A 19796-nucleotide genomic window follows, 5' to 3' on the forward strand; every position below is an offset into this window, starting at 1 on the left:
AATTCTTTAGGACCACGACAACGATGACAATATCGATTGCGACAGCGAGCAACAGACTAAAGATGCTGTCCAGGCAGCTGTCGACGAGTAGAACATCGCCAGTTTCCACTAAATCTCTTATCAACGATAGCGTCAAGGAGGTGGGTGAGAGTGCGTCATGATCAAATTAGACTTAGCAGCCTCAGTCCCCAGTGACCTTTACAGAGGGCGTTGGTCTCAAGACGTTTACTTTGAATCGCCCCAGAGCGCTCAATGCGCTCAACAGGGATATGATGAAGCTTATTAGGAGGCGTATAGGGGTTAGTGGGATTACTGGCGGAGAAAGTGGCTAAATGATGGTAGGAATGGGATGCTAATCCATCCACAGGCGTTATAGTCTCTTCAGGCGTCGGCAAGGCGTACTGTGCTGGCGGTGACGTCAAGTGTGAGTGTGTCACAAGTGGACCATCCACCGCTCACTCCACTCCAAGCCATAGCGCTCAACGCGAACAAAGCCGAAGCGCTCCAGATTCTCAAGGAGGAGTTCGAACTCGACCACGAGCTATCGGTGCTAACGAAGCCGTACATAGCGCTAATGGATGGTTATACGATGGGGGGCGGGGCAGGAATAGCGCTACCTGCACCGGTACGTATATCTACAGACAACACCTACTTGTCTTTCCCTGAGACGAGGCTGGGCTATGCGCCCGACGTCGGTGCATCGTACTACCTTTCGCGGCTGGATGGTCAGCTGGGGACATACCTCAGTCTGACAGGTGCGGGTGTGTCGGGGAGCGACGCTTACCACCTTGGTCTATCCACGCACCACGTCTCGCCTTCCCTTTTTCCTGCTCTGCTCGCACGCCTCAGCGATCTCCCGACACCCGTCACCGCGGCGGCTGTGAGTGGGGCGGTGGAGGAGTACACCACGCACCCTCTTCCCCGCTTAAGCGAAGAATGGCGAGGAGCACACCGCCGCGCAATTGACGACGCTTTCGGACAGGCCTCTGTGGAGGATATCGTGCAAGTGCTGCAACACCAGGCGGAGGGTGGAAATAAGGGCGTAAGTGTGTGGGCAACCTCTACACTACACACACTCCGCCAACGCCCGCCTACATCGCTTCGTGTCGCTCTCGAGGCAGTGCGTCGAGGCATGAAGATGCACAGTGTTGCGCAAGCCTTGCACCAAGAACACACATTCGCAGATGGGTTCCTACACGCCAATGAAGATTTCGCGAAAGGCGTGCAGGCAGTCTTGGTAGATAAGGCTACCCACCCACCTGACTGGTCCCCGCGCTCGCTCAGAGATACTCATAAAGCGGACGTCCTTGGCGCGTATTTCGCCGGTACGCAGCGCGTCCATGGTGCGAATGCACTCGATTTACGCTCGGAGAAACGCCCACTGCATGCCTTTAGGGATTTCACCCTACCTTCCGAACACGCCGTCGAGAGTTACGTGCGCGGCTCTCATCCAGCCTCGGGCGCTAATGCCGTCACGCGCGACGAGGTACTCGCCTTCTTCAAATCCGCTCACAGCAACAAGCAGAGCAAGGCCGTTGCAGACAAGGTGCAGGAGGTGCTCGATAGATGTGCTGAGGAGAAGGGTGGGTATATGAGGTGGATTTAAGTGAATTTAAGTGAATATGAATGTGTACGTGTATGATGGATAAATAACTCTAAATTAAAGGTTGACATTTACACACTCTCCACTACCAAACTACCAATACTGTCATTCTGGATAAACTCAAACGCCTCTCGACAGACATCTCTGAGGAGGGAGGAGTTGCGCATGGCGACGTCAGCGAGGGGTCTTCTAGCAAAGAGGGAGAGGAGGGAGGTGACGCGAGGGTGAGGGTGGGTTAGGGCGTTTGAGTGGACATCATCGCCACTATCCTGCTGCTGCTGCTGCTCCTGTACCTGCGCCTGGCTAGGCGGCACAGGTAGACCATAGTAGCCTTTAGACTCTGGTCTGTTAGCTTCGTCAGTTTGGAGGACGTTCTTTGCGAGTGGGTTCGCCTTCTGGGCGAGCAAACGCAGGAGGAGTGCAGCCTGGTAAGCGATGCCGCGGGGAAAGGCATCGTCATCGCATGGCACGTGCAGGAGAGTGTAGGCGACGCCTGGTGGGCGTGCGTTGGCATGCGCGTCGGCAGCTGTGACTTTCTGCTGTTTGCGCGACCTTGCACTCCCGCCCCCACCCACCAATGCCAACACCCTTCCCTTCAGCTGCGTCCCCCGCGGGACGGAAGAGGTGGAGTCGACGGCAAATAGCACCCCTCCCCACGTGAATGTGACGGGCGGGGTGGGGATATCGATGTAAGTGCGCGAAATATACGCATACAACTCGTCGGGGGTAGCGAAGGTGGTGCGGTCGTCGCCCCAGTAGCAAGTGTAGGAGGGAGAGGGAGAGGGCGATTGTGATTTTTCTTGTGATTGCGAGTCACGGTGAGCGTGAAGATGCTCCTGCACTCGCGCACACACCTCCTCATCACCCAGCAAAGGGGTGTGGTAGGCGTATTTAGACAGTGTGTCGCGGTAAAGAGTGAGGAGGGACTGTGGGATGGAGGGAAGATTTGTGGGGTTTAGAGCCCATACCGCTTTGATCCTGTTGTATGTGTGAGTGAGAGAAATGAAACACACTATCACCACACTTACCACTCGCGCGTTCGGTTGGGTTCAGTCATCATACCGATACGCTCGCATTCTTCGTCCGAGAGAGAGACAAGAGGAGGGGCGTTGGTCGTATCTGTAAATTCGCACCGCCGCTCTTCTTCAATAGTCTCGTCGTAGAGCATGTAAGCAAGGGATTTTACGAGAATTGGAAGGTGGGCGTGGGTGAGGAGGTGGGTGAGTATGGCGGGGGATGTGGATGCACTGGCGTAGATGAATTCTAAAGCAGCAGCGCGGAGGTGAGCGTCAGGGAGGAGAGCCGAGTCGATGGCGGGTGAGAAGACGCGTAGGGATTGGTGGTGGACGCGCGGAAGGTGGGGGTTGTTACGTACGAAGACGGCGATAAGGCGGAGAGAGAGGAGAACGTAGGCTCTGTCGTGGGAGTGGATGAGATCTGCAATCATACCAAGTAAAGGGTTCTTTGGTGGCTCTTGAAGGAGGTCACCGATGGATTCCAAGATGGAGAGTAGCTTCAGGGTGATTTCGTTGGCGGTGTCGGAAGAGTAGAGGAAGCGTAGATAACGCTGAGATAAAGCGAGGATGGTTTTGTGGTGAGAGTGGATGATAGGGAGGTTAGAGTGGGTGATTGATAGATTGTTGATGATCGTGAGAGCGTCGTTTGCTTGGTGGTTGAGCGTTTGATAAGAACTGTGATTGTAATCTAGATTGTTATCAGATAAGCATTTAGAGGCCTCGATAGGGAAATCAAATAACGCGTCTAATAAACCATGAAAATGATTTACATTGAAATGATGAGTTTGATTGGAGGATACGAGTAATTGAGAGAGAGCCCAGTCAGTTTCAGCTAATAAACCTGATTTAAGAGATAAATAAATTCTATCCATGTCCACGTTTTCCGGGTAGATGTCTTCAGATGACATGGTGGTGTGGGTGTAAGGAAGATGAGATAACGATGGAGATAAGCAATAGAGATGGAGATAAGAGATGGAGAATACACAGACGTAATTGACAACAACTCGCTTAATGCGGATGATGGCTATGTCAGTGGTGGTAAGAAGCCGCAGGGGAAGTGGGAGAGTGGAATGTTTTGAAGGTCGTGAATTAAATTCAAAGAAATATATAAGATAGACAAATGAGTAAAATTTACTTAGGAATTTCAAACATTCTTGGCAAATAGATGATAATCATCTTGGCAAAAAACCTTGGCTTGTTGAGATACAGTCAACAGGGAGAATGGCGAGTATAGTGTAATAATAAATAAATAGTCTAATAGATATCTCAGGCAGATGAAATACTCCAATGTGAATGGACTGGCTGTTCAGAACAATTCCACGATCCTTCCAGTCTATTTGAACATCTATCGAATAACCATATAGGGAGGAAATCACAGGGGAATTTATCACTTGAATGCAAATGGCACAATTGCTCTGTTAAAGTTACAAAGAGAGATCACATGACTTCACATATCAGAGTACACGTTCCACTAAAACCGCACAAGTGTTCTCTGTGTAATAAGCAGTTCAAGCGCCCACAGGATCTGAAGAAGCATGAGAAGACACATGGTGACGAGGTGGTTGATCCTAGTGGTAATAGTAATACTACTAGTAACACACCCATTTACCCTACGCTACCCTCCAATAAACCCACTCAACCCATTCAACCCACAAACAATTGCAAATCAAAGGATGCTCAATACCTGTACAACTACTTCCACCGCAATCAATCCAACTCGGTACCTATTTCGGCAAATGTCTCGGCTTCTAACCCGGCGCCTATCTCGACAAACGATTTCACTAACAATTCCCCCTCCTATCAATCCATCTACCCTGATTGGAATTCTCACATAAATCAACTCAATTCCTTCAACTACAGCGTTCCTCCAAAATTTCATGATTTGAAATCTGGTCAGAAGAGAGGCATTGAAGCGCTATCAATGGATGAATTAGTTGATGATTTAATGAGAAAGAAGTTGGCTCAACAGCAGGTGATTCAACAGCAGCCCCACACTCAATCACAGTCCAATCAACAACAGCCACACACTCAATCACACCAACAAAACCCCCTCTTCGACAACAAGATTTGCGACTCTCTCTGCCACATGTACAACTACGCTAACATACCTCCCCCACCTGCTGTCCCACACGCAGCTCCACCTGTACCACCCGCTCCACCAACAATCACTAACCTTAATTATCACATCAACAGCGGTGAAGACTTAGCTGGTGTTAACAGCCTACTCGTTCAACTAGGCAGGGAAGCTGTCAGTACTCTTAGCTCCAATTCAAACTCCTCCTCCCCACACTCCTCAGAAGACATTTTTGATCCAGCTACGCTTGCTACTTTTGGTTTATCACCGAGTGACTCAAGTAGTGATGGTTTCATTGATTATTCGGGTGATTATGCTGATTACGCTGATTATTCGGGTGACTTTGGTGATTATAATGATTATCCAACTAATCAATCTCATCCACAACCTAATTCCCACTCCCTCTCCACCTCTTTCCCTGCTATCGACTCCTCCTTATATCCCCAACTCGAGAAGAAACACAAATCCAACAATTCCAACAACTCTCACCCTGCTTTCCTCCCTGAATTCTCACTCTCTCCTCCCCAAATTGCTCTCAGCGGCAATGAAAATGGTTATGGCAACAGCAGTGGGAGTATATCAGAAAACAAGGTCAAAAAAGTTAAAGTGCCTCAGCTCACCAAGGCTAATATGAGGGGTGTGAGGGGTGTGAGGAGTGTGAGGAGTGTGAAAGGTGTGGGTAGTCCAACTAGTGCAACCAGTCCAACCAGTATACACAGTCTACTCGATGAGCCCATGGACCAAGATGACAATCAATTTGACGCGGAGAAATTAGATAAACTCGAAAATCTGGAGGAAAAGGAAAAGGAAATGGAAATAGAGACCAACTCAGATACATCTTCACACTCGCACTCCACAAACGCACCAATGCACCCTAACCCCAATCTCACCCTTCCGCCGATCATCACAGCGCCACCTAGTCCACCGACTGCATCTACCGGACTCAGTCCATTGCAGATAGCGGGTGCGTTATCTCCGACGCCACACGGAGGTATAAAGACTGAATCGAGACCAACATCGAGTAATGAGGATTTTACTGGCAGTGGCACATCTACGTCTAGGTCTAGGTCTAGATCCGTTTCGACTTCCACTTCCACTTCAACCCCCAGACCAAGTTCCACGTCGCGCAGTGGTAATTGGAGAAATGGGGATGATGTGGCGATGCAACCGCATTCGCAGTCACTGCCTGAACCAAAATCAAACAAAAAATCAAACCCGCCCAGTCACTCCCCCGCTACTGGTCTCGAAGCCCTCGCTCTTGCTGCAACGGCTAACGCGACGCGAACTGAAGAATCGAGTGGGATCGGCGAGAACACGGAGCACAGGAAGCACTCCGATCAGACAAATCGCACAATTCGCGCTGTGCACGTCATCAGAGCACTCCTCTACACTATCAATCTCGATTATAAGCAAAGGGAGGACAAGCAGAAGGTGAATAAAATGGATAGCAAGGATAGTTATCTATTAGGCACACACACACAAACATACTAGCTAGCTGGCTAGCTGTTTCACTCATTCTCATTTTCATTCTCAAACTCAATTGTCAAATTGTAAATATGTATTCTAGATAATAACGTGGGTATGTGTGGGACTGAAAAAAACATGGTGAAAATTATGGTGTTATGGTGTTACGATGAAAAGGTTGAGTAAGACATGGGGCGTGAAACAGGACGAAAGTTTGCTATTTACACTTATCCAGCTTATCGAACTAATCGGCCGTTTCACATTCAGGCCCAGGCTCACCTAGACGCTGCTTTCCCCTCACCAACTTACCTTGCATCTCCATAGCGCCTGCCTTCTCACCACATCCACCACCGGTCAATTCTCTCAACGACGGTAGCTTAGATCTAACTTTAACGGGTGAGTCGTTATCATGATCTTGATCATTATCGTTGTCCTTGTACCGTGCACGTGGAGTATGTGGGTTATTCAGTGGACTGAAAGGCATATGTTTTGGTGTTGGTGCGAGACCGAGTTTGGTGGCTAGATCTGAGTGAGCGGGAGAACTCAAGTATTCAAACTTGTTAGTCTTGACAGTGTCGCTGATATTCCGATTCTTCTCTTTAAACAAAGCGGGTAGTGTTGGTGGAGGTGTGTTGGTGCCGCTCAACATCATATTCTCGGTTGTTGGTACACGCGTTGTTTGCCGGTAGGGTGTTATTGCTGGTAGCTTGAATGGTGTGATATCATTACCGTCTTCCCTGAATATCTCAAATCTGGGTATCGAAGGTGGTGCGCGGGTGGGGTAAGTGAGAGGAGGCAGGGTGGATTGTGAAGGCGTGTGTTTGATTGGAGTGAGAGAAGGTGGAGTCGGAGTGGGTGTGGGGTTCTTTCGGTTGTTTTCAGCCGTGTTTTCAATGTTACTGTCACCACCTTCATTAAGTGTTCGACTCCTTTGCCGCTTATTTGCCGCCCACCTCCGCTTGCTCTCAAGCATACGCCTACGCCTATCGTCGTCATCCTTAGGCCGATCGTGGCTGTTATCCCAACGTGTGCGTCGTGGTTGAGCAGTCAATGGAATCCCGTGTTTCTCTTGGTAATGTCTTCTGAGGATAGAACGTGCGTGTCTGCCTGTGTACGATTTATCGCAGTGCTCGCAGTAACAAACAGTGTGAGTCGATTTTGTGTTTGTCGGTGTCGGGATTGGTGTGTTTGAGGTTGGAGCTATGGCTGAAGTTGTCCTCATGCTCGTTGTGGCTGTGCTTGCGCTCGTGCTTGTTGCTGTGCTTGTGCTCGTGGATGTACCCGTGCACTCCGCTGTACTCGTGCTACTCCTGGTTCTGGGAATACGCCTTGTACTTTGCTCAGCACTACCACTCCCGTCCCCACTCGTCTTATCGAGAATATTATCTTTCATCTACTCATGGGCGTTGAAGAAATGGAGGTTTTGTGATGGATGGGCGTTGACAGTTACTGAGGAATGAGAATGGAATGGTTAATCTAATTGTCTACTCTGTTATTTTATTATTTTATATTTTATATTCTAATTTACAGCACTATCTCCTTGATTCCCCACTACCACCAATGGCCGACACACACGACTCACAGCCCACTATAAACAAAAACAAGCGCTATAGAAAACCAAAAGACTGGGATCATGATGGTATCGAGCATTGGAAAGTTGATGCCTTCACTCCCGACGACAACAAAGCTGGTTCTTTCGCAGAGGAGAGTTCTTTCGCTACTCTCTTCCCCAAATACCGCGAGAAATATCTACGTGAAGTGTGGCCGCATGTAACGCGTGCACTAGAAAAGCACAAAATTGGCTGTGTATTGGATATGGTTGAAGGTAGCATGACTGTCAAAACGACGCGCAAAACCTACGATCCATACATGATTCTCAAAGCGCGTGACTTGATTAAGCTCCTCTCACGTTCTGTTCCTTTCAACCAGGCTGTGCGCATTCTAGAGGATGAGTACGCGGCTGATATCATCAAGATTGGCGGCATGGTTCGCAATAAAGACCGCTTCGTCAAACGGCGTCAACGTATTATTGGTCCTAATGGCAACACTTTAAAGGCTGTTGAGCTGCTCACTGAGTGCTATGTACTCGTACAGGGTAATACCGTCTCTGCAATGGGTCCCTACCGTGGATTGAAAAATGTTCGCAGAATTATCATTGACTGCATGCACAATATTCACCCTATCTACCACATCAAAGAGCTTATGATCAAGAGACAGCTTGCACAAGATCCCAACCTTGTAGAAGAGAATTGGAGTAGGTTCCTCCCTCAATTCAAAAAGAGGAATCAGAAAACCAGCGAGAAGACAGCTGCTAAGAATCGCAGAATTGACCACAGAGCTGAGGCTAGAGGTGTCGATGCTGACACTCTCCGCCACGAGGATGATGATAAGCTCCGTCAGAAGGAGCACATTAACGCTGATAAGCAGAAGGTCTACACACCCTTCCCGCCACCTCAACAACCTCGTAAGATCGACTTGCAGATTGAATCGGGTGAGTACTTCCTCAAACCCTACGAGAAAAAGAGGAAGGAGAAGGATGAACGTAAGCACTCTCAAGAGGAGAACAGTAAAAAGAGAAAGGCTGAAAGAGGAAATGATCTCGTCGCTCCTGATGAACGCACCCCAGAGCAAAAAGAAATGGATGACAGAAAACAGCGCAAACGTGACAAGAAGAGGAAGATGGAAGCAGGAGCAGGCGAGGAGTAGTGTAATTATTTATTTATTTAGATTTCTTTTCAATACAGGTGGGAGTGTTTTCTGAGGTTTGCCTGGGTTGCTTGCCTTGTCTGCCTTTTTCGCCCTCCTATTCGACCATCTCAATTGATAATTGAGTCGAGCAAAGTGTATCCACAATTTGTCAGCGTTGAATGGGTATCGCAAGCTAGGCTTGGTATTGGGTATTCTTTCAAGTATAAAAACGTGTTCATTAAATGTCCTACGCTGAGCTTGTGTTGATAGTGTTGATTGTCTTGTTTTCGTCAGTCTGTCTTTAAACTTGGCTAGTAAATCCTGACGCAAGTCCTGAATTGTTTGCAATTGCGTGGGTTGCGTGGGCTGCGTGAGTTGCTTCTGCTCCTTGTGCTCACTCAACCCCTTCAACTCACTCCCCAACCTCCTCTTTTTCTGCTTACTAGCGCGCTGAGCTGCGAGTGATTCGAGGATTTGCTTGCGTGGTGCGGGTGGGGCAAGTGTGGATGGAATTTCCGTCTTTTCAATCTGCTCCACCTCCTCATACATCCGCTTCCTCTCCGCGAAACGCCTAGGTTCAGGCTGCATCGAGAGTCTAGCCAGCGTGAGGTATTTCTCTCGCGCCTCTCTTTCACTCTCTTTGTACGCTGTCTGTGTGTGATTCTCGTGATTCGTATATGTTGCCTCATCTCCATCGAGCCCAAACATCCTCGATGGCGCCGGAGTGCGTCTACCGAGAGGAACATTTCTGATGCTTTTCAGTGGGGATGGGGGTGGTAGTGTGTGTGTGTGTGTTTGTGCGTGATTACTTGACTCATTCGCATCTTCCAAGTCGCTGGAAGTGGTAGCACTGTTAGCACCATCACTATCACTATTCGCTTCACTGTCGCTAGGTATTACGATTATTTTGCGTCTGTGAGTGTGTCTGGGCGATTCCTTATCGCTGTTGCTATCGCTATCGCTATTGCGGCTGCTCCCACTGCTCAGGTCTTCTGTATCACTATCGCTATCGATATAAATCCTGCTATCACCCCCGCTTTCACTATCAACCTCACTGACCTCACTACTGCTGCTGATTTCAACTATGTCTTTGGTGTTGGAGTGGGATACGCTGCTCCGTCTGCTCTGTCTTGGGGGGATGGAGCTGGCAGCCACACTAACACTCCTGATACTGTTGTCACTCGGCCTACTACCAGGGCTACCAGTGCTACCAGTACTTGCAGTACTACCACCTCTGCCACTACCAATACCCCCAATATCCCGTCTTCCATTGTAGAAACTGCTAACAAGGCTCTCTATCGCTCTATTAACAAAATTCATTCTTGACGATCAATTCCGCGTGTTTGGTGCAAGTGGAAGCGTGTCAAATAAATTTGGAAAGAGTGTGTTTTTATCGCTATGAACTATTACAAGAAGGAATAGAATAATTTATCGCTGTTTGTCATCCTGAGAGAGAGCCAGCTCCTCGAATTACCAGATAACCAGATAAACAGATAGCCACATAGTAATACTATACTGCCGTGATGGAAATAGATGGAATGTCTGTTCTTCTTGGTGGTGGCGTTGACTCGGCTGTCGTTGCTGCTCTCACACCCCCACCTCTCCTGCCCAGCGTCGCAATCATCGTCTTACCTTCACTGACGTGTCTTGAAGGTGTACCAATATCGCTGCCATGCTTTTGAAGCAGTCTCAGTCTGATTTCATCAAGTGTCGGCGTAGTTCTACGACGCGTCTCGTTCGTCTTGACGAATCCCCTACCGCGTAGGAATGGCTTAGGTTGTTTGGCTGGTGAAACACTTGTGCCAGACATTACCGTTGCTATCGTTGGAAGTGATGCTGTAGCATCTGCGCGTGATTGTGTGGATTGAGTAGGTTGAATTCCCTGTGTAACCTGTGTACCCTGGCTAATGCGTTGTGTACCGCCATTATCCATCTGTGTTGATCCTTGTATTGTGTTCATGCTTAATTTGGTCCAGCCAATTATTTTAAATCGCGGTTTCAGTTTTACGCGGTTTCGGTTTAACCTCGTTGTCTTTCAATTCCACAGCTCAAAATATCCAACAACTTCCAAATTTGGTAATGAGTGCTAGCAGTGGGAGTATTAGTGATAGTAATAGTGATAGCAGTAGTGATAGCAGCAATACAAGCCACTCAACTGATATCACATCACAACACAGCGTAGACACCACAGACAACACAGACAACACAAACAACGCAGAAACCACAGACACCACAGACACTACAGACACTACAGACAGACAGCAACTCCCCTACGAAGCTGGCTTTGGCGGCCAACAAGACCTAGAGTGGGTATTTATATCTCATTACGTCGTTTCTAATACAAATTCAGGGATCGTTATGCTAGCACTAGCGGCGACAACTAGTACACCTTCTCACTCAGCTTGTCCTTGATAGTCAGCTTCCCGTCCCTAACAAAGACCTCCAATTCCATTCTCTCCTTCACGTATAAGCCATGCACACGCACGACGCTCTTCCTATTGTCCTTGCTGACCATATCTTCAGGCTGTGTGTCTTGTGTATTCTCAACAATCTGTGCTTCTCCTCGACTTTTCCTCGCCTCATTAACCTCCTCTGTCAGCCTCTTCTCCATTTCCTGCAACTGCTCCTCCTCGCTCATTTCCTTCTTGTTCTTCCTATCCGATTTGTACGCTTTACCAACCTGGGCGAGGCTCTTGAGTGCCTCTGAGCGAGTCATGCTGTCCACATCCGGGCTCTTGACGATCGACAGCACCTCCTCCTGCACAGCGCTCATCCCGCCATACTCTTCCGACACTTTCTTCGCGCTCTTCCCCACCAAGAAGCTCGAAAGCTTGGCAATGTTACCGCTCTGTGACGTGAAGAACTTGACAGCACCAGCTGATGCGCTCGTTCCAGCAGCAGTGCCACCGGCAGCAGTGCCAGCAGCTGCTCCACTAGCAGCAATAGCCGCTGGGGCGCCATATCCAACGACTGTAGCGATACTAGCCAGCTGCATTGTGTGTCGTTAGCTTGTGCTCCTTTAACGCCACTCCTCTCCATTCTCCACCCACGCTTATTATCCCGATCGTCATGGCCGATTTCGTCGCGCTGTACTGCGAACTCTTCCCTGTGTCCATCTTCACCTCGAGCGTGAACCATACCTGCACATTATGCTAATATGAGCCGTCGTCGTCGTGCCCACACAGGCTTATCACAAACCTTGCCCGGTCGTAGCTTGATCGTGCTCCCGCCTTCAACACTGTTTTCAAAATGCAGCGCTGCTACGTGCTTCAAACATATGTTCAGCTTGTGTGCCGTTTGATTTGTTATTCGCACTGATGGCATATCGTGGTGTGCGGGGACCAAGTGAATGTGTGCAGAATAATAAATATGTATGAGCGTTGTTATAAATTAGGATATATTATTAGTTGTGCTATAATAGCTGCCTATGTCTTTTCTTTGTCGTTTTCTTTCTCTGATTAACGGGAAATATATTATAAATATCACCTCTTTTCTTTTCTTTTCTTCTTTTCTTCTGTTCTTTTCTTTTCTTCTCCATTCTCCCCTCTTGGCTACGTCACCTCTACACACCCAAATGCTGGCTCAGTAGCCTCTCTATAGCCAGCACATGTTTAGCCGTAGCCGACGACATGTTGTGAATCTGGTTACTTTTGCGTATATGTTCGAGTTCCTCGTTGATAGTCTCGATTAGCTGGCCTGCTTGTGCTGACCCAACGACGCTAATAGCGCGCTGAAGGACATAATCTGACGAATGCGTGTGTAAGAAATGGACTAGGAGGAATACTTAAACTCACTGCCATACTGATCCTTCATTAGAGCAGGTATGCCATCCAAACTAGCCCCACCATCAGATCTATCGACCAGTCTATGAATAAGCATCTCCCTATCATTCTCACCCGCTCTAATTAACGCCTTCTCGCAAACATTAGAGGCGAATTTATGTCTAGCGAGTTCAAAAAAGCGGTGATTAATCTTGACGATAATCCTACTCCTATCCGAATCGTCACCGAATTCGAGTAAATACTGTATGACGTAATTGCCAAACATGTCCACTACCAGGTTATCAACGTGTTCATGCAGTGCCTCGATTAGACACCTGCTTCTCGCCTGACCAATATGTTCGAAAGATCTCTGCAGGACGCGACACCCGTAAGGATGCGAAGCGAGTTCTTTAGCATTCTCCGCAAAAGCGACGGGGAGGCTGAGGAGGCGATCAGGATCAACTTGCTCTATGATGCGCTGTATGACGTGATTGGCATTCTGGTCCTGCACCGCGCGCTCTGTCATTTGTTCCATCCGACCCACTATCTCCATCTGCTCCGCCTCTCCTACGCACTCTACAGCCTTCTGAACTACGCGACATCCGTACATCTGGAAACTTAGCGTGGGAATGTGCTCAGCGATCTGCGCAACGAGACGGCGTCGCTGAGCTGCACTACCGTGCTCGAATAACTTCTGTATTACATAATTCCCAAACACGTCAGATGATAGCTCGACCGCGTTTGGGAATATTTCCTCAAATACCCGCAGGAATGACTCTGATGGCGCATTATCGAGCTTCTGCTGTATGAAACGTGATCCGAGTTGGTCGGTGGCGAATTCCGTCACGTAACCGAAAATGTTCTGTATGAGTTAATGTTAGTATTTGTGTTTTAGATTAATGAGACATGTTCAAGACATCCCCTATGTCTCCTGTTTCACACTCACATGCAGCTCCGGCTTCGTATGCTTGCCATTGACGCGGAAATCCTCAAGCACTGCCGACCTGTTTGTCGACAAGTGCTGATTTGACCTCATGCTCCTCATGCGCGTCTGCGGTGGCTGGTATTGGTGTTGATGTGGGTGTTGGTGTAGTTGGGGTATTTGCCGTGTTGGTGGCTGCTGGGGCGAGTGCGCATGTGCATACAGGTAATTCTCGTATAGAGGTGCCTGTTGCGAGCCTAGCGTGGGCATGCTATGCTTGTGCTGCAGCCCTGGCTGTCTGACAGGATATACATTTGGCGATGATGGCACAAGATAATTGTTTGGTGGCTGCTGTGGTGGTGGTGGTGGTGGTGGAAGAAATCTTGTAAAATCAGCAAAAGTTGTCGTTGTAGGTGATGGTGATCCGTGGAAGTAGCTGCTGTTGTTGTAGTTATGCTCAAATGCATACGGATCAAGTGGGTGGTTGGGCAGTGGGAAGTAGGCATACGTAGGAGACGCTTGTGGCTGCTGGGGTGTGATTGGTGGTGGCGGTGGTGGTGGCTGCTGGTTGATGAACGATGTCGACGCGTAGTGTCTAAGGCCTTTGTGTCCACCACCTTTATTCATATTGAGGTTGCTGCTATCGTTAAATGGCGTCAAAAACTGCTTTGATTTCTTCTGTTTTGGTATCGTAAATGTGTCATTCACCACCTAACACACCCCCACTCACATGCTTTATTGTGGGCTGGTTGAACATTCTGTTTTCATTATTCACCACCGTCGTCGCTGTCGCCGTTGTCATCTCTTTTTTGGTTTCTCGTCGTCGTCGTCGAGGATCCTGCCTAATACGCAGCTCAAGCGTGATGAAATTAGTCTGAGTGCATTCCAGAGATAATTCTATTTGAATAATTTGAATATTTTTACATTTTTATTCATTTACATTCCAATTCGAGGTATTTCTTTATTCATATCTGTATCTCTGTCTGCACTATATGTATTACCTGTAGCCTCTGTCACCGCGTGCAGGTGCATATGTTACTGCCGGCCGATCCGGTAATCTTGCAGAACTATTCTGTCTTGCATTTCTCCCTCCTCTGCCTGAATAATATTGGTGGCTTTGATGGGTTTGATAGCTGTTTCGCGGCTGACGCGGTGGCTGTCGATTGTAATGAGGGTACTGCGAGTAATGCTGCTTTTCTCCAGTACTTCTCTGTCGATTGTGTTGCGAATGTTGTTGCTTTTCCGCATCTGATCTCTCCATTCGCTCTATCTGCTTTACTCTTTCTAACTGCCTAATATCCCGCTCGTCACGTTCTTTGTCGCGTTTGTCGCGTTCTCTGCCTTCTTCTCCTGCTTGCTCTCTGGGATTTTCCTTGGTCGACTCTCCAATTTGCTCTATAGCTTCTTCTCTAGCTTTCCCATTAACTGGCTCTCTATCACTACTGCTCGTATCGCCTGCAGATTGTATCATGAATGATAATTCGAGGGGTAGATTATAGAACTAACGTTGTGCTGGGCGTGTTGGTGTTGATTTCGGTGTGGCTGCGTTCGGTGTGGCTGCTTTCGGTGTCACCGCTGATACCGATGTATGCGACAATCTTCTCCTCTTCTCCCCACTCTCTCCCGCTGCTGATGCTGCCACTCCCGCTCCCACTGCCGGCTGCGTGTACCCAGGACACCGCCATACAGAAGTGTGATTAAGTGTGTTGTAGAAATAAGGCTCGCCGACGCTCGAAATGCGCAGGATCCAGCCCATATCCAAACGTGGGCCGTCGAAGGAGAGCATATTGTGATCAGTGGTGGTGGTGGTGTCCTTCTTGTTCTTGGGAGTGTCTGTTGGTGGTAGAGTTACCGCTGATTCTCCTATTGATTCTCCCACTCCTCCCAACACCTCAGTATCAGAGCCACCCAACGAAATTACATCGCCATCATCCTCTATATCCTCTCCCCAGTCTATAACCTCCTGATCCTGCATTTTAATCGTCTTGCGTCGTTGCGAACAACAATCACCCGAAGAGGAGAAGATTGCAAATGCTCCCACGACCTATAAATTCTTCGAGCGCTGGTTCCAGCTCTAAATACAGGCGGAGAAATATTATACGCAGTTTGAGCTATAAATTCAACTTTGATCTAGCCCTCCTCCAGCTCTTCTATTTGACGATATCCCCGAGGAGGTTTTACCGCCAGCTATACTATCATAAGCGTGAGTGGCTGCTGATTGTGGTGCACCTACTCACCACTCCCCTCAGAGACTAAGAACAGATGGGCGAGAGACGATCCAACAATAGCTGTCATCATAGCTGCTACACTCGCAGTCAGCGGTCTTGGCTGGTCCCTTTCCCTGCATTTGGGCTGGCGAGGGTTGTTGAAGCTGTTGTTCAGGATGCTACTAGTCGACTATGTGCTCATTGGTGGGCTTATATCCACGTGTTTCTGGTATGTCTTGGTTGTTTTGAGCATGCGCAGCACTCAACTTATAAAACTTTACAATACAGGCTCTTCGCTAACAAGTTCTTGACCCAAACGCCCACCTATACCACTACCAATTCCCAGTCCATAGAATTCAGGTACGCGGTCGATGTCCACACCAATGGCTATTTCGTCATTGTCCTCATCATATACCTCATCCAGCTTTTTCTCTACCCGCTGCTAGTGAAGGATGAGTGGATCTGTACCTTGTTCGGAAACACGCTGTATGTCGTCGCGTTATTGCACTACGTACACGTTACGTACCTCGGCTACGCTGCCTTGCCGAGTGTGAACAACAGCGAGCTTATTCTTTTTCTCGCCTCAGTCATTATCGTACTCTACTTAGCGTCTCTCGTTGGCTTCAACGTCTCGAGAGCGTGTCTTTCGTGGTACTTTGGGATGGATTTCTGAGCTCTTTAGCTGGAGGTTCTTTGTCAGTCAAATTCTGTAAAATCTCAGCTCGCTTCATCCATATCGCTTTGCATTAATCGTTGGGAAATATGACATTAGAACACTGCCGATGATGCCGAAATAAGCGATATGCGTGTGTGTATTGGAATAACACTGTATTATAACTTTCATCCACACACCAATTCCGAATTATGCAAATAGCCCAGAAACAGCCAGCAGTTCAATAAGCAGACATACACGCAGACCAAAGAAAACATAATTATCTCCAGGTTTTAAATCCCCAGTATATGTAAGAAATAAGAAAGGTAACAATTGCAAGAATCCATTAAAATCGACTTTCTTCGTCCACCGTCGACTTATCGTAGTCACTTCATGGTCATCAAAGACATGGAGAATGTCGCCAAGATGAACGTCCAATCGACAAGCAATGGCTGGATGTTGTATGAGGGAGCATCGACCAAGGACGCAACAGAGCCACTGTACATAGCTGAAAAGAGTCCCGAGTGCGACGACGACGACTGTTGCATAAGCTTCACTGATAGGCAGTCAAAATTATTCGCTCGTAGCTCAATGCCAAAGATGCTCGCTTGGCGCGATAGCGATGTGAAGCTCATCATCCACGATAGAGCCTACTCCCTATCCAAGTTGAGGTGGTGGAAGACACAGCGGAACTTCGTTAGTTGTGAGGGTGTACATTGTGCAATCCTGCGTGTCGTACGAGGCTTCCTTCAGATCGTAAACTCTCACAATAATCACGTACTGGCGACGTTCACTTACTCGCATTGGTCGAGGAAGAAATTGGGAATTATCCGCCTCTACTCTGCAGAAAACACCTCAGATAGAGATAAAGTACTCTTCGCTTTAATCCTTTCGATAATGGCCAAAGTGGAACACCAGCGTCAGCTCGAGGTGGTTTTCTGACCTGAGATTGTCAGACGGATGGACAGATGGACAGATATGTATACGTACACACACAACCACATTTCGAACGACTTTCACTCTTGGATTTCGTAATTTCACTCTATCATGTACCCAAATACCCAATTTTATCAAATATATATCAACAAACTTAAGCTGTAACAAACGCCTCCCTCTAATACGATCTACCAAACAATGCAAATCTCTTGGCTGGCTTCTTGCATGCCACACAGAGAGTCTTACCGTGTTCAATTTTACCGAAACGGTCCTGGTCATTGGGAATACAAAGAGACTTGGCGCCTTGCGAAGGCTGCTTCTCATCCTTCTCCCCATCTGATGCCTTCTCCGTACGCTCCTTGATATCCTTTTCACACTCTACCTCCTCGCACCACGGAATAGCCAGTATCTTCTTTTCGTTCATAGCCTTAACGATTCTGTCAAAGTCCTCCATGACCACTTCGAGCGAGTCATTAAATGATGCCTTGGCGGACTCGAACATCATCTTGTAGATCCTGTCGAGCATCTTTGGAATACCGTCCTCCAATTGTGATAATGGCAATGGGTCCTTGTCCTGGTTAGGGTTTACAGCTCTGCGCACACACAAAGCCTGCTCCTTCTTCATGTCCATAGGGCCGAACTCAATTCTAATTGGCACACCTCTCATCTCCCAGTCGTTGAATTTCCATCCCGGCGTGTACCCTTCTCTGAGATCGGCCTTTGCGCGTACACCAACTTTAATCAGTCTATCAGCGATGCTCTGGGCGCCTTTCTCGATAGCGTCTGCATCTTCAGCAGTGGTCTTAGCCGTGATACCGCATGGGACGACAACGACCTGAACCGATGCGACAGGTGGTGGAAGGACTAGACCCTGATCGTCACCGTGTATCATGACCATCACACCGATAGTGCGAGTAGACAATCCCCACGAATTCTGCCACACATATTTCTTGCCCTCGCCTTCTTTCAGTTGACGACCTTCTGCTCTAGCCTTCCTTGCAACCTCTGGGTCTTCAACGGTAATATCGAACATTTTGGAGAAGTTTTGTCCAAGGCCATGCGATGTTCCACCCTGAATACCTCTACCCGTCGTTGGGATGTATCCTTCGACAGACTTTGTGTAGAAACCTCCAGCGAATTTCTCATTCTCCGACTTGACACCGGGAATGACAGGCACAGCGAGAAGTTCCTCATAGATACGTCTGTAGCAGTCGAGGATGTAGTCAACCTCTTGCGATGCGCTGTCGTGGTCTATATGCGCCGTGTGTCCTTCTTGCCATAAGAACTCACGCGTGCGAAGGAATGGCTGTGGATTTTTGAATTCCCATCTAACGACACTGTTCCATTGGTTAAGTCGCAGTGGAAGATCTCTGTGCGATCTGATCCACTTGGCGTAGTATGGATACATGACAGTCTCAGAAGTTGGTCTGATGGCTATTGGCTCGTCTAGATCGGATTCACCTGCTTTCGTCACCCAGGCTACCTCAGGTGCGAAACCTTCAATGTGATCCTTTTCACGGTTGAGTACGCGTGATGATACGAAGAGTGGGAAGTAGCAGTTCTCCACGCCAATCTTCTGGATTTCACCATCGAAGAATTTCTGGATAGATTCCCAGATTTTGAAAGACCACGGTTTGAGAATGTAGCAGCCGGATACATCGTAGTAATCTAACATGTCACCCTTGAGTAAAACTTGAGTGTACCAGTTGGGGAAATCAACATCTTTGCGAATACCGATTGCAACTTCAGCTGCTCCCTCGATCTTGCCTGCCTGCTTGCGTTGTTGGGAGGTAGGAGCAGCTGGGGAAGGTGCTGCAGAAGGTGCTGATGCTGTTGGAGATGCTGTGAAATCGAGCTTATCGAATTTTGAGGCATTCGACTGCAAAATGTCTGTTAAGGTGTTTGCATCGATCGAAGTGAATTGACCGTCTAGCCCCTTGACTTGGATAGGAGTAGAGAGTTGTGAGAGTGACTGATCAAGTACGATGTGGCAGTCAGAATCCAAGCTGAATGGTGATGCTGTGTGTGTCGTTGCACCGTTAGCGAGAAGACAAGGAGAAAGCATGGATCGACGACTAACCATCGTTTTTAGTTGATTTTAAAACAGAATTCCACAAGGAATCATCTGCTGCTCTCAAATCCTTCAAATTAATCTTCTTTCCAATGTCGCTGGCTGAAGTTGGTGCATTTGCGTCTGCAAGGACGAGGACAGGGACGGGAGACTTCTTTGACTTGAATAGAAGAGTCTTAGTGGCTGTTGAATCCGCCTGCTTGGACAAGCTAAGGTTTTTAAATGAATCTGTTAATGTCATTTGCAGACGTTTTAGCATGCACTGGCAGAGAAGACAAGCAGACAAAACTAGATATCTAAACTAAGCTAAAAATTTCATTCTATCAATTTATACAAATGCATTTATCCCTTTAACCTATCCCTGAGTTTCACGAGCATCCACTCAAGGTCAAACGTTGGGAA

The 19796-nt window shown here is 48.0% G+C and overlaps 13 protein-coding genes across 13 annotated transcripts; 5 read left to right on the forward strand and 8 right to left on the reverse strand.

Moving 5' to 3' along the window:
• Nucleotides 1-23: 23 nt before the first annotated feature.
• J056_003944 (3-hydroxyisobutyryl-CoA hydrolase 1) lies at nt 24-1606 on the forward strand (the record flags this gene model as incomplete). The annotated part of the gene is made up of 4 exons (XM_009269153.1): nt 24-140; nt 186-299; nt 343-424; nt 471-1606. 4 exons carry the CDS (start codon nt 24-26, stop codon nt 1604-1606), a joined length of 1449 nt encoding a protein of 482 aa, XP_009267428.1.
• A 68-nt stretch (nt 1607-1674) lies between these two features.
• J056_003945 (uncharacterized protein) lies at nt 1675-3527 on the reverse strand (the record flags this gene model as incomplete). The annotated part of the gene is made up of 2 exons (XM_009269154.1): nt 1675-2581; nt 2632-3527. 2 exons carry the CDS (start codon nt 3525-3527, stop codon nt 1675-1677), a joined length of 1803 nt encoding a protein of 600 aa, XP_009267429.1.
• Nucleotides 3528-4060: 533 nt separating this feature from the next.
• Nucleotides 4061-6184, forward strand: J056_003946 (pH-response transcription factor; the record flags this gene model as incomplete). The annotated part of the gene is made up of 1 exon (XM_009269155.1): nt 4061-6184. The coding sequence occupies one exon, from the start codon at nt 4061-4063 to the stop codon at nt 6182-6184; it is 2124 nt and encodes a 707-aa protein (XP_009267430.1).
• A 217-nt stretch (nt 6185-6401) lies between these two features.
• On the reverse strand, nt 6402-7550 carry J056_003947 (uncharacterized protein; the record flags this gene model as incomplete). Its single annotated transcript, XM_009269156.1, has 1 exon — nt 6402-7550. The coding sequence occupies one exon, from the start codon at nt 7548-7550 to the stop codon at nt 6402-6404; it is 1149 nt and encodes a 382-aa protein (XP_009267431.1).
• A 167-nt stretch (nt 7551-7717) lies between these two features.
• Nucleotides 7718-8863, forward strand: J056_003948 (KRR1 small subunit processome component-like protein; the record flags this gene model as incomplete). The annotated part of the gene is made up of 1 exon (XM_009269157.1): nt 7718-8863. The coding sequence occupies one exon, from the start codon at nt 7718-7720 to the stop codon at nt 8861-8863; it is 1146 nt and encodes a 381-aa protein (XP_009267432.1).
• A 110-nt stretch (nt 8864-8973) lies between these two features.
• J056_003949 (uncharacterized protein) lies at nt 8974-10165 on the reverse strand (the record flags this gene model as incomplete). The annotated part of the gene is made up of 2 exons (XM_009269158.1): nt 8974-9059; nt 9097-10165. The coding sequence occupies 2 exons, from the start codon at nt 10163-10165 to the stop codon at nt 8974-8976; spliced, it is 1155 nt and encodes a 384-aa protein (XP_009267433.1).
• A 190-nt stretch (nt 10166-10355) lies between these two features.
• On the reverse strand, nt 10356-10778 carry J056_003950 (uncharacterized protein; the record flags this gene model as incomplete). Its single annotated transcript, XM_009269159.1, has 1 exon — nt 10356-10778. The coding sequence occupies one exon, from the start codon at nt 10776-10778 to the stop codon at nt 10356-10358; it is 423 nt and encodes a 140-aa protein (XP_009267434.1).
• A 447-nt stretch (nt 10779-11225) lies between these two features.
• On the reverse strand, nt 11226-12169 carry J056_003951 (uncharacterized protein; the record flags this gene model as incomplete). Its single annotated transcript, XM_009269160.1, has 3 exons — nt 11226-11834; nt 11896-11985; nt 12044-12169. 3 exons carry the CDS (start codon nt 12167-12169, stop codon nt 11226-11228), a joined length of 825 nt encoding a protein of 274 aa, XP_009267435.1.
• Nucleotides 12170-12407: 238 nt separating this feature from the next.
• J056_003952 (Pumilio-like protein 2) lies at nt 12408-14330 on the reverse strand (the record flags this gene model as incomplete). Its single annotated transcript, XM_009269161.1, has 4 exons — nt 12408-12589; nt 12640-13468; nt 13553-14206; nt 14259-14330. 4 exons carry the CDS (start codon nt 14328-14330, stop codon nt 12408-12410), a joined length of 1737 nt encoding a protein of 578 aa, XP_009267436.1.
• A 195-nt stretch (nt 14331-14525) lies between these two features.
• J056_003953 (uncharacterized protein) lies at nt 14526-15503 on the reverse strand (the record flags this gene model as incomplete). The annotated part of the gene is made up of 2 exons (XM_009269162.1): nt 14526-14983; nt 15035-15503. 2 exons carry the CDS (start codon nt 15501-15503, stop codon nt 14526-14528), a joined length of 927 nt encoding a protein of 308 aa, XP_009267437.1.
• A 56-nt stretch (nt 15504-15559) lies between these two features.
• Nucleotides 15560-16408, forward strand: J056_003954 (Protein unc-50-like protein; the record flags this gene model as incomplete). The annotated part of the gene is made up of 3 exons (XM_009269163.1): nt 15560-15731; nt 15778-15964; nt 16024-16408. The coding sequence occupies 3 exons, from the start codon at nt 15560-15562 to the stop codon at nt 16406-16408; spliced, it is 744 nt and encodes a 247-aa protein (XP_009267438.1).
• Nucleotides 16409-16780: 372 nt separating this feature from the next.
• Nucleotides 16781-17329, forward strand: J056_003955 (uncharacterized protein; the record flags this gene model as incomplete). Its single annotated transcript, XM_009269164.1, has 1 exon — nt 16781-17329. The coding sequence occupies one exon, from the start codon at nt 16781-16783 to the stop codon at nt 17327-17329; it is 549 nt and encodes a 182-aa protein (XP_009267439.1).
• A 172-nt stretch (nt 17330-17501) lies between these two features.
• Nucleotides 17502-19635, reverse strand: J056_003956 (Putative proline--tRNA ligase C19C7.06; the record flags this gene model as incomplete). Its single annotated transcript, XM_009269165.1, has 2 exons — nt 17502-19342; nt 19404-19635. The coding sequence occupies 2 exons, from the start codon at nt 19633-19635 to the stop codon at nt 17502-17504; spliced, it is 2073 nt and encodes a 690-aa protein (XP_009267440.1).
• Between the last annotated feature and the right edge of the window lie 161 nt (nt 19636-19796).

The sequence above is a fragment of the Wallemia ichthyophaga genome (assembly GCF_000400465.1).
Source record: "Wallemia ichthyophaga EXF-994 unplaced genomic scaffold scaffold6, whole genome shotgun sequence".
Lineage (NCBI taxonomy): Eukaryota > Fungi > Basidiomycota > Wallemiomycetes > Wallemiales > Wallemiaceae > Wallemia > Wallemia ichthyophaga.